This window comes from Symphodus melops (genome assembly GCF_947650265.1).
Source record: "Symphodus melops genome assembly, chromosome: 20".
NCBI classification, from domain to species: Eukaryota; Metazoa; Chordata; class Actinopteri; order Labriformes; family Labridae; genus Symphodus; species Symphodus melops.
In genome coordinates this window covers 17557101-17570243 of record NC_136710.1, presented here as the reverse complement: position 1 = coordinate 17570243, position 13143 = coordinate 17557101, and the positions used below count along the sequence as shown (strand labels likewise).

The 13143-nt window shown below is 40.6% G+C and overlaps 2 protein-coding genes across 6 annotated transcripts in view; one reads left to right on the top strand and one right to left on the bottom strand.

Moving 5' to 3' along the window:
• The window catches only part of LOC306841236 (ependymin-like), a 130480-nt gene that overhangs the window by 70734 nt on the left and 46603 nt on the right, over positions 1 to 13143 (top strand). The gene's annotated exons all lie outside the window — the stretch shown is intronic.
• Positions 1 to 13143, bottom strand: part of LOC306841224 (RAS guanyl-releasing protein 2-like) — an 83612-nt gene that overhangs the window by 28338 nt on the left and 42131 nt on the right. For all 5 annotated transcript variants that reach the window (XM_079370977.1, XM_079370974.1, XM_079370978.1 and 2 more), the window contains 6 exons: positions 7594 to 7719; positions 6047 to 6149; positions 5707 to 5763; positions 3659 to 3790; positions 2808 to 2958; positions 1651 to 1824 (listed from right to left, as the gene is read on the bottom strand). In XM_079370977.1, the coding sequence (XP_079227103.1) occupies positions 1651 to 1824; positions 2808 to 2958; positions 3659 to 3790; positions 5707 to 5763; positions 6047 to 6149; positions 7594 to 7663 (687 nt within the window). In that variant the 5' untranslated portion in view covers positions 7664 to 7719. The remainder of the gene's footprint in view (positions 1 to 1650; positions 1825 to 2807; positions 2959 to 3658; positions 3791 to 5706; positions 5764 to 6046; positions 6150 to 7593; positions 7720 to 13143) is intronic.

Below are 13143 nucleotides of genomic sequence, written 5' to 3'. Positions count from 1 at the left end.
ACACAGATGGATGGATTAAGAATAGTCTCCCTTTTACACAAGCATACAAGGCAATGTAGTTTTTGTATACATACGCTGTAGGGAGTTCTTTGCAAAATTTTGAAAAATAATGATAAAAATAAAGTAAAAAAAATATTGTCTTCAAAAGAGGGATGAATGTTTCCCAGTGTGGTCTCAACCAGCAGGAAAAAGAGTGAGCATCATGGCTAAATCCCTTCGGTCCAAACTGAAATATTTGAGCAATTGTTGGATAGACATAAATGGCTCCCAGTGGAAGATTCTTACTGACTTTGGTGTTTCACTGACTTACTTCAGCTATTTTTTCCTTTCCATGGTTATGTATTTAACTTTATTTTTATGGTTTATGTTTAGGATTTACACCAGCACTTAAATGATTCCACTAGTGGAAAACGTTAAAACGAGATTAACAGGTATAATAACTCACATACCAGGTCACATACCATTCTTCTTTTCAACAAGTTTAAATAAGTCTCAGAGCTCCCCAAAACACAACTGTAAAGTGTCTTGTTGTAAGTCCACTTTGATCCTGTTTTTGATCATGCCTATGAACCCTTCTATTTCAGCCCTTCTCAGAACAGGCTGTTTCTGTGTCTGTAGCTTTAAATATGTAAATGAGCTGGGTTCGTTTTCAACACAGATGGACTCCAAAACAAAAAAAAGAGAACGTAGGGTTGAGAGTGTATCTGCACATGAGCGAAAAACATGGAGAACATGACTGCTTCTTCACTGACTTTGTGACTTACTTGGAGTTATTTTAGTCACATACAGTGATTTCGGGATTTCTCAGTTGGAGGCAGGGCTCAATATTACTACATGATCACATTGTGCGCCTTGCCTTGGGCTCGTGCATGAGAAACTGTACAATGCCAGAGCACACTTCTTCCAACCCTGCCAGGGAGAAGTAAGTGTACCTTGCTTAAGCACAGATCGGACAATTGCACGAGCCTCACGAACTGGACTTTGGGGGTCTAAAGTGCTCGGGCACCCTTTGGAATTACCCAAGTAGGAGTGCACCTTTAGTATCATTAAAAATGGATAGTACCTTAAGCTGAACAAAACGTAATGTTTCCCTCTCGTCTCCCCTTTGTACCAGGTATTTTCTATGCAGTTTTGAGCAGTGCACCTTGCAAACACTCGCCCCTGATCTCTCTATTGTATCCCTGAATTCTTTCAGTGCACAGACTAAAGATGTGATGATACTTTTTTATTCTTTCCAGAGCAATGAAAGGCTCGCTCTCTTTGGGGATCCATGATTTTGGTGATATTATGTCTCTAAAATAAATAGTCGTTTTACATGCTCCTCTGTTATGTAAGAATTTGAAAACTCCTTAGGCCATACAAGCCTGTGAATAATGCCAAAAAGGCATCATCACCCAGCTATAAAAAGATATTCCCCTGAGCAGCATTATCTTTTACAGCTCTGAGTGCATCTTAAGATTCTAATACTGCCAAAGCTTTCCAAAATTAAATGCACTTTTTCTTCCAATTTGTGCCACATAATGGGGAAAATGTCTTGGTTTGATCTGCATTTCACACTTTGACTACCTTCTCTCGTCTTTCTCTTGCTGCTTGAACACAATGCCGCGCTCTGTCTGTAAACGTGTGCAGTGAACGGCTCAGCGGACGTACCTGTGCCACTCTGATGAAGTGGGAGATGACGGCAGCTCTCTGCGGGGCGGTGGGCTTGCTGAGCACCATGAGCTGGATCCACTGGGAGACACTGTTGAAGAGGGTGATGAAGCGCTCCAGGATGGGGTTATCCACTGTGCAGCCGTGCATCACAAAGCTGTGGTAATCCTGAAACTGAAGAAGAGGGGGCTGGTTTGCTTTCCCTTTGAGATGCCGATGATAAGATTTAAGATGCATACATACAGCTGGATACGGCCAAAGAGATTTGCTTATGCTACATTAAGATGGCTTGGCTTAGCTTAGCATTAAGTCCAAAAATGGAGGGACCCATTTATTTTGCACTAACTCAAAGACATACATTTGATCTTTTCTTGTCTGTACAAAACTCAACTTGTAAAAACAATCTTGTAATTACAAAAGGAGTTTATATCCATTCCAGTGTCTATTTTAGCAAGTTTATAAGCTTATAGTCTAAGTTTTATAAACTCTGTTGAGACACAATGATGTTTTTTATTCTATTTTAAAGAATGCATAAAAGAGAATAAGAAATAACCTAGAGATTAAATCTAACATTGAGATGACTAATCCTTTTTTTCTGTATGCACTTTTGTATAGAGTGACTTGTAATGAAAAAAGTGGCAGGGATAGTATGTTGTCTTCTCACTGCTCTTGTATGTTCATGGACAGTGTTTCAGTATTTTTAGGAAAAGTGTACTATGTTTGTTCTCGTGCTTGAAATGTTTCACTGACATGAGCAAATAAAATACATATGAGTAAATGATGAAGACAAAGCAGCTGGCTGGTTCAGTCAGCCAATCTAAAACTCAGAAAACATTGTTTTCACCAAGTCAAAATACAGAGAAGTATCATAACTGCACATTTCGACATGTGGACTTGGTGCCCCTATATATTTAGCTACTTCCTGTTTTTCATTTCAAGCCAAAAAAAATAAAAGAATGGTTACCTCAACTTGCCATCAAACCATCACACTTGCAAAATAAAAGAAATCAACCATACAAGAACTGCCAGTTAAAGTAAATTTTAAATGTTGTTGCTTAGCAACCACTAAAAGCCTCCAGCAGGAAACGCATCTCATGACATGTGTGTAGAAACACATCTAGAGAGACGGTTTGAGAAGAGGCTGAGGTCAATCTAACCAGGATCTTGCAGAAGGATTTGTACTCCAGGTAGGTCAGGTGTTCGGCCAGTTCACAGGAATCCAGGTGGTCAAACAGCAGGGACATCTTCCTCTTCTTGGACACTGATGGGACACGCTGAGTTACCTGCCGCTTCCACTGATATGACGGCCTGCGAGGGACAAAGAAGAACAATCGAAAACGGCAAAAACAATGCAAATTCTTAAATATTTAATTTAAATAGACAACATTTAAACTAATTCAAAGCAGCTTTTTAGCCTTTGCTTACTTTGCAGCTGCGCCTTTAGAGTCATAGATACTAAATATTATGTTGAATAGAAATCCCATCTCATGACTATTTTCATTGTCAATTAGTATGTACATTACTTTCAGGAGGAATCAATTTAACATAGTAATTAAAATGTTATAATTATGTGCAACTGCAACTAAATCAAAGTTTAAAACACTGCACATCTGAGAAAAACACAACTGCTACTTTGTTGACTTTGTGCATGAATCAACAAGTGTTTGACATTTCTCTGAGTATCCAGAAATTAATTTTCTTTCAGCCATAAATTGCAGAAGTCCTGGAACTACAAATACCCAACTTTTTAACAAGCACAGATTTTTTTCTATGAAATGTCACTGAGTTTTAACCTTCTCTTCATGGAACACTTGCGGGAAGTTGCGGCCACACAGAATTGGCTTTTGTGGGAAAAGGAGAAGTCACTGACCCCTAAAGAGCAAAACTCAGCAAAGTCTGAGAAACAAGCAATAAAAAGGGTACAAGCTGACCTGAACATTTACACATACAAACACGCACACGTTCATTCACACTGTCACACTCAGATTTCAGCAACATGTCCACTCACACACTGTCGAGGTCAATGAGCTGACTCTGGCTCTGGTTGCCCTCAGTGGTCAGGAGGTCTTTAAAGTCTTTGATCTGGTCGGCCAGCTCTGGGTTTAGATTGAACTCTGCTGGAAACTCAGTGATCCAATACCTGGAGGGCAGAACAAAGCGATGAAAAGGAGAGGAAGATGGTGAAAATGCTGTTGACAGAAAGACCTGTCCAAAGCTGCACAATACGGGGACTGTTTCCTTTCAAATTTAAACACTGTGCATGATTTGTTCGCTTATAGAAAATCCCTGATAATAATTTTCTGTATCATCTATACTTTATATATTATAAACAATAAATAGAGCTGGACTATTGGCTGTATGTAAAGATGGACAATGCTTCTCTTCCTTATAAAAGTTTGACAAAACTGAAGCCAAAATACCCCATGACGGGCACTGATGTTTCCACAGACACAATTAAATTGCTGTTGTTTCTACGTTCCTCTACATTGCACTGATATGATCTATCTCCAGAAATAAAGAAAATAATTTCTTATTAAAAACTCTACAGTAAACATAAGTTTAATAAATTGTGACGGCAATGAGCACCTGCTGTAGTAGAGCTGAAAAGAGGAACTATGTGCTGTTAAAGATTGCTACATCAGCTACAACTAGCTTAATGTCAGCTATCCTTATTTTCCAATTGCACATTTTTAGCTAGGTAACTTGTTTTTAAATTGAATTGTGAGAAAAGGAAAACCAGTTAAAGCACAAAACATAGCAGTTTCATGTTTAAAACCAATGTGTCGAGGTACACAGGATGTATAATGTGATCTGTGAGCTTGCTGAACCGCAGCTAAATGTTAGCTCAGCATGTTTCTAGGTCGAGGGTCGGTAGCCCGAGGCTCTGAAGCTGCATACGATACGAAACATTTATTGTCCCCTTGGGGAAAATTGTCTTTGACGATGAGCTTCACACATTCAGCTGCCTCTACAGTAAAATCTATTCAATTAAAAAAAACAATAAAAACACAATCAGCATGTAAACAAAAAGCAGTGCTAGCCGAAAAACAAAACTCGTTGCAGAATACCTATTCTGCATAAACCACTCAAAACTTTAGAGAAAGGATCAGAAAATATAAGAGCATGCCTCTCTCCAGTGGCTCCCTCTGTGTCTTGCCAAAATAATAGAATAAAAGAAAATTATATCACTACACTTTCGACAATGTAATTTCATTTAGGCCATTGTTTCGGAGTGTTTCAAAGTGCTTTTATATTCTCTCACAGTAAAAAATGTGCGACCTACTCATTTAACAATTTGACAGTTTAAATGTGTGTTATATCCTGTGCCTGCAGCAGCGCCTGTCCAGTCTTACTGGTGTGCGGTCTGTTCCTAGAAATTAACAGGAAGTTCTTGCGGTAGCTGAGGAAATCGTGCGCAGCCGTTTGCAGATGGGGAATATGTGAAAAAAACATCCATCAAAAAGTCAGAGCATCTGTTCTGAGAAAAAACAAAACTGAGATCCAGGGCAGACTCGAGGAGACATCAGCAGATGCCTTGGGCGCACAGATCCAGAGACTCGCCTTTAACCCCGAGTTTTAAATCAAGTCTTGTTTTGATGTTACATATCATTCATCGCTCCCTCTCTCTCTGCTGCTCTACCACTCACTCACTCTGTACGCCAGCACTGATAATTGCAGGAGAGATGACAGGGCGCTCTTGTAATGGAGAGCAGTCACATGTTACGTCAAAAAACATCTACGCTTATTGCACTGAATGCTCAATTGGCTAAGAGGGGGCAAAAGAGGTTCCTTTTAGACAGTGGAAAGCCTGTTCTAGGTGCTCAGGTGTTTTCTGGTGAGGATCAAGCAATACAACAATGTTATCAGTCATATTGCATCCATAGAGTTCAGCTGTAAATTGAATAATATGAACAACATGCTCTCCCCTGATATCACACATGCATTCATATCTGCTACCACTCAAGTCTCTGCATAGTTCTCAGAAAGGTTTAAAGTGGAGAATTGTTTCACTCTTCAGGACAAAGCGAGATAAAAAGTTGAGTAATAGTTCATTACTTGACGAGGTGACATATGTTTGTCCGGCGCTCTGCAGAACAGCTCTCGTCTTGGGATCTGATTCAAAAGTCAAGGTGCAACTTTGCATCTAATATTTGCACACAAAAAAAATATATATACATTTCCAACCTCATTCAGTGAGCAGATTCAGGAAACAACAAAGAAAGACAATAGACTCAGGGGTGTTCTGTGTCAAGGTGCATTATTCTCGTGCAGTCCAAAGCCAAACAAAAGGCTCTAACTCTATTGCTGTCAGATAAACATTGAGCAACAGTTACAGAAACACACCACTGATAACATAATTGAACTCTGAGGCAGCAAAAAAAACGGGGAAGGATACTTGAGCACCAGCTTCTGAGCCATGTCTGTTGAAGGGATGTACCAAGGTTGCATCATGAGGAACATGCGGACCAAGTTAGTGTCCTTCAAAGTGCCCTTTTCATCTGCAAGAGAAACATCAACAAGCCAGACATTAGACATGACATGTGTTGCAATAAATGATTAATATTGACATACAGTGGGTACGGAAAGTATTCAGACCAATTTAAAATTTTCACTCTTTGTTTCCTTGCTGCCATTTGCTGAAATCACAAAAAGTAAATTGTATTTCTCATTAATGTACACTCACAGCACCCCATCTTGACAACTTTTGCAAATTTATTAAAAAAGAAAAACTGAAATATCACATGGTCATAACTATTCAGACCCTTTGCTGTGACACTCATATTTAACTCACATGCTGTCTATTTCTTCTGATCCTCCTTGAGATGGTTCTGCTCCTTCATTGGAGTCCAGCTGTATTTAATTACAGCTGGTTGGGGCTTTATGGCAGAGCAGCCCGACAGAAGCCTCTCCTCAGTGCAAGGCATGAAAGCCTGCATAGAGTTTGCCAAAAAACACATGAAGGACTCCCAGACTATGATAAAGAAGATTCTCTGGTCTGATGAGACCAAGATTGAACCTTTTGGCGAATGTGTGGATAAAACCAGGCCCTGCTCATCACCTGCTCAATACAATCCCAACAGTGAAACCTGGTGGTGGCAGCATCATGCTATGGGGGTGTTTTTCAGCTGCAGTGACAGGACAACTGGTTGCAATTAAAGGGCAAGAGTCTGAATACTTATGACCATGTGATATTTCAGTTTTGTTTTTATAGATTTACATTTCTGTTTTTTTTTTCTGTCGAGATGGGGTGCTGAGTGTACATTAATGAGAAATAAAATAAACTTTATTGATTTTAAAAATTGAAAAATTTGAAGGGGTCTGAATACTTTCCGTACACTGTACATTTTTGAAGACAATAGAGTGTAATGAGTCAGACAACATGAAGTGTAATGCATTCAAATGAGAAAAGAAAATAATTTTCAGATTACAAGTTTCTCAAGTCATACTATTGTGAAAAAAAACAACTCTCATCTTTTTTTCCTGGATTAACGAGCAATCGATCCCCAACAGAAGTTCTCAGCGGCTGATGTTGAAAGTCTGTTTGGTTTAACCGTTCATGATGGTGTGGGTTTGAAATCATGGAACGATAACGAGTCTTTGGTTTAAATTACGGTACAGTTACAGGTTTGTCGATTTTGCTCTGTCAAATTTGACCTTTCCAGTTTAGACACAAACCTCCCTCCGATGTGTCAGGGTCAGACGTGACCGAAATGACGCGCTTCACTCATGTGACGTGATGCTTCTGAAATGCATCAGGCTGGTGACTCGAGAGACAACAAGACCATTACTGAAAATACTGGATCCCCACAGAGGCCCTGGTGCTGCATGCACCTCGTAGCTCAGGTTTCCTAGATAATTATCTCGTTCATTTAGAAAAACCGACGAGAATTTTTGTTTTCTCAAGTGAATTGCACTCGTTTCCGTATTCGTCAAATGACTAACCAAATGCTTGTATGCAGGCCTCCACCAGCTCGTCCACGGTGGCCGACTGCTCCGACAGTATGGACTCCATCCTTCCTCTCCTCTCAGGTATTCCCTTCGTTACTCTCTGCGTCGACTCTCGTGCCTCTAAATGAACACACAAAGGATGAAGAGAGAAGACCAAAGGCGAGTCAGTATGAGTCAAAGAGTGACAAAGAGAAAATGAAATTCTTATCAGCCACGGCTGCGTGGTTGAAATCGCTATGCAGTCAGTTATTTAGCATTCTGCTCCACACCGCTGCGAGCGAGATAATCAGCGACTGTTAACTGGTTCATTTAATTGCCATATCAGGCTGTCAATGTCATACCCTGCTGATGTGACGGTTTGATTTGACCCCACAAATTCAATCTGCATCCTCTACTTGAAGCATTAAAAGGATATGCTCCATTTTACATGAAGGGAAAATATAAAAATGCACTTTACTCTGGTTGAATTAAAGTTGTACAAAAGGGAAGCTAAATTACTCCGTGTCAGGCACTGATACATAGCAGCAGTGATATCGCCAGAGCTGCAATTTCTCAACAGAGCCGTCACTGATGACATTTTACACCTTTTTTATAGAATCAAATAATTAATTCAAAACAAAAGTTCTCAAAAAACGTGGACTTGAAGTTATCAACTAGCTATTAAGACTCCCACTGTTCAAATATTGTGCGTGCCGCGGTCTGTCAGCGCCGCGCACGATGCTGTCACTTAGGTCATTGTTTTGCTACTCCGCTACGCTCGGCTCCATTTGAAATAGGCTGCGAGTGTATTTTTGTGAAATGTTCCTCTGTTCAGAGTTTGTCATGTTCAGACAATAAAGAAGGTTAAACCACAAGGCAGGCAAATTTGAAAGAAATAAAGATTTGACCTTTATCCGCGTTTTTATCGATTATTTTTTTTTTTTACATTTTCATCACGATCACATTTTTAAAACTAACGCCAAACGCCATGCAAGACTTTTATACATTTAAAAAACACACGAATTATCACATTAAAACAGCAAATGTTTGTCACGATGTAAACATGAAAAAGGTCATTTTTATTATGTCAGAAGTTTGACAGCACAGTCAGCCTGTGACCTCGATGTGGTTTGAAACAAACCCCGATAAAAAAAAAGCCACAAACACAATCAACAGGAAACCAGCGTTTTAATCTCTCCTTCACATGCTACCATGAAGCCCAATGTCAAGAATGCCCAGCTTATATTTGCACATGCATGGTGGCATTTCAGTCCTTCACACATTAGTTGCAGAAAAATTGGTCCAGATATAAAAGTATACCTGTATTTTCTAGGTGACTGAGGAGGCAGGGAACCTTGACAGTCACTATTTCACAACACATGCGCACCTCTGCACAAGATGCAGACGCACAAAATACATGCTTTTTTTAGTGCATTTAGTGTGGCAGCAGAGGAGCCTGAGGGGATCTATTTTTGTGCTATAATCCCAAATGCATTTATTGTGTCTGAAGAGGCGAAATACACTAATCCTGTCTTCTGTACAGACTGTGTCTCGATCTGCTGCTAAAACAGTAGATAAAAGAAGCCACAGGATATTTTGGTTCATTTCTGATAAGTGTGACAGTAATTCTGAGGCTATGCTGAAGGAACAAAGTAAGGCCACAAAATCCACAACAGCACACCCCACTAATGGCTCTCCAATGTTGTGGATCTCTTACAGAGAGTGAGACGGGGCGCGATGAGGAGTTTGTGCGCGCATCTATTGTCCCCGACACAATGAAGCCTTCCACCGCGCTGTCTCTGCTGCAGCGCGGTGGGTGGACACACTCAATTACAGGCTTCAGGAGCTGTCTAAGCTACACACACACACACACACACACACAATATACACACGTTCTGCAGGGATGGAGGGCGAGGAAGAGGTAAAGAAGAAGAGGGAAATATGAAGCTTCAGTGTCAATCATCATTCAAATGGTGAGAGTGATAATGAGAAGGAAAAAGCAGAGGTGGCCAAAGTACACCCATTACTGACTTGACCAGATGTAGAGATAGTTCCATTATACTGTGGAGGCTTTTACATGCACTCTTATAGTCTGATTCACAAAAGGTGGCATGGCTTCTCCACACGCTAAAACTGTGCAAAACAGTCAAAAGGACACAAAACAAACGCAGGGGGTTAAACGCGCCCATAACTGTCCTGTGCGTCGGTTTCGGTTGCACGAAAACTGTGCCCTTTTATGCAAATAAATATTTTTGCACAACATTTTTGCATTTAATTCACAAACTCATGCGCTAAGAGACGCACACGCTTACAGGTAAGATTAAAAAAAAAATCTGTTTAGACCAGGTGATAGCCTAACAACATGTCACATGCAGACTTTCTCATGACCGGGAAAACTATGTTGACTCAGTATGAATTTAAATTAAATGATCTATATGATTAACATCTAAAGTCTGCAAATATTGTCTTGACATTATTCATTTAATCAGGGTAAAATCAGTCAGGCTCTCAGCCACGCTGCTTTTTATCCACATCCGTCGAGACCGTCCGGATTCATTACGCACAAGAATGCAATGTTGTTGTTGTTTGTTTCAAGCTGCCTTTACTTGCTCCACTCAGAAAGGAGGCTTTGTTTTAGACTGTGAAACTCATCACATATTTCAAGTTGAAACACCAGCCTTAAGCTAAAAAGAAGCCAGTTAGCCCCTCCCCATACTTTCTGATATAACAGCTGAGGCTAACTGCCAATTTTTTGCTCGCGTCGTTCCACCAGTTGTGTTTTATTTTGAAATTGAACAAATGCTCAGTACATTTCCTTGTCTGAAGTGAGTGTGAGTGGGCTCCATTGAAATAGACATTTGATACGGAGCAGAGCGTAGTTGTGCTGAAAGCCCGCCCAGGGAATGGACTGGGACGCTAACTGTGAGGAGCATTGTATGTAGTGGCAGGGAATGGCGCTGAAGTGCGAGGTGCCAACAGACCTTGGCACAAACAGAAATCGGCAGTGAGGCTGTTGCACCCATTTAAAACAAACTCTTGTGCTCTTTGTCAGATAGTTCATTTGGTTTGTGATAGTGTGAATCCTCAAAAGAACCGGCTTGTGGACCAAAAGTGAAACTCGACATGAAAACAAAGGTCTCGGCTGTCAAACAATTGCACCACTTCGGTTCTCTGAAAATGAGAACGGGATCCAAACCAAACAAGGGAAGTGGACAAATCAGTGCATTGTGGGTTAAATTTGGCCGTCTGTAAACGATGTCAAATAGGTTTTCTTTAACTGCACTATTGTTTACTTCACGGTCAATGTGCAGCCTGAGGCCGGATGGCAGTAGCCTAGTGACGGGCTGCTACAACATTTGACAGGCTTTGATGCTCTTAACAAAAGGTAGTGTGAAAACAAACCGAACCAAATGAAAAGAAGTGGGGCTAGAGTAAATATTGGACAAAGCTATCAGGCGTTTGTGAGAGCTTTACAAAACAGTAGCTGTTTTCTATGTCAATACCGAGCCTTCGGGGGGTGCCAAAAAGCAAACCAAAAACATAACCTTTTCTTTAATTCTGTCATGTCTGATATCTCGTACTTTTCTCTATTGTTGTCCTGATGAGTCATCTTAAATGCTGCCTTATGTTGAAACAAGACACAGTTTGGCAATGTTTAAAAGAAGAGGTCATTTCCAGAAAAAAATAAAATAAAATGGAGTTCTATAAAATACAATTATTAGTGTGAATAAATGATGGAAAGTTTACGAATGTGAGGTACAATAGCCTGAAAACAACACACAACTGTATTAATTTACTTCCCACAGGGAAAGAGTGATCTTTGAATATAAATCCATTTATGAGGCTTGTGGTCAGAAAAATGGAGAACTAAAGAGCAAAAACAGGCCGAAGTGATGCGCTGTTGCTAAAGATAGACATGAAAGTTCCTGTGCTAAGGTCACCACAGGAAGTTAGCCCGAGCTCTACCTGCACAGAGCAGAGCTCGAGCAAACACTTCACTGGAATAAATGCAGGTAAATACTGTGGAGGCAAGTGGATGAGGAATATGTTCTTTTTTTATATGCATCTCCACATGTGTGAAAAATTGAACCCTTTAAAAAAAAAAAATGCTGATCTAGATTCCCAATTGGTATCCATCCAAAACATTTTCCTAAATAAAAAAGTGCATTATTGATTTGCATCCACAATGATGTCCTGGGGAAAATCTACGTCTGTAATATGCAACAGTGACCTGTAGCCCACCCTTGTATTTGCAACAGATTATATGTTAGCTTCTCCAACTTATCACTGAAAATGGTTTCCAGTTGCTGAAATATTTGTAGGATATTCACTAGATGTTCTCAGGAAACAGCGATCCAGGTCAGTAACGTGGATGAGACAAACGATAAAACCATATTTCTTCATATCTCTCTATCTGAAGATGCAAATCCATTGATGCCATTCCCCAGCTCTGCAAACTTCCCTTAATATGAATCCCTTATTCTAACAGATCAATAGAGAAATAATATGCAGCAGATCAGATCTCCCTCATTGTCTAAATAACGATATGACATATCCATTATGTAGTCTGCATGTGGTCCATTGGATCATTCCCAGTGCATGTCCCTTTGCGTGAAACAACTCCTTTGACAAAAGCATTGATATCTCTAAAACTGCCTTTTTTTTTAATCACAGCTTCTCCCCAAGCAAACGCCACCGCTCACATCCCATGAACATAATAGGAATCAGAGCGGCCTTGAAGTCTGACACAGCAACACAACAAGAGCCATTATCACTGATGAGAGCCATCCAGATCCGAGCTGAGAAGGATTTCTTTCTGACAAAATGGGCATCACTTTGTCATTTTACCGGTCGGTTCAGAACAGCCTGTCCTGGAGCGCAGCACGCGGACATAAAAGAACTCTCAGCTGAAGGATGAAGGCACTTGTATTCATCCCTCAGAGGCTGTAACAATGAACCATAAAAAGTAAGGCCGTGTGGGGTTTCAATGACAGCTGTGCAAAGGCTCAGCCTGCTTTTAACCGTCTCCCACTGTGACACGCAGCGTCATGATATCATCTTTCCATCATCATTCATCATCTTGCTGACAGAAGCTCTTTAAGAATTCTTTCTGTATTTTGAGGCGACTTCAGAGACCGACTCTTCCTCAACAAGTTCCCCCTTTCTGTCTTCTTTAAGTCACTCCCCCCCCCCCCCCCACAGTCTGATTTATAATCCTGGTTCTTTAACCGTGAAGCAGGAGATTGATTGTCAGGTGGCGCACGCTGTGAGAGCTTTGGTGTCATCCTTGGTTGCCTGGTGACGACGATCCAGGGCCATCGATCAGGCAGATGTGGGGTGGGGTCAGGGCTCAGCGGGGATAAAGGGAAGCTGACAGTCGTCTGGTCAATCCAGGCTCTGCAGAATCTGCAGTGGGCACTGAAAATGTCACATCCTCTCATTTGATACAGATGGACACCGTCTCGCTCATGTCCCAATCAAAATATTGCGTCTAGCAAAAAAAAAAAAAAAAATCGATTGCATTTTCAAATTCTGTTTGTCAAAATAATATTAAAAAGTTGCATT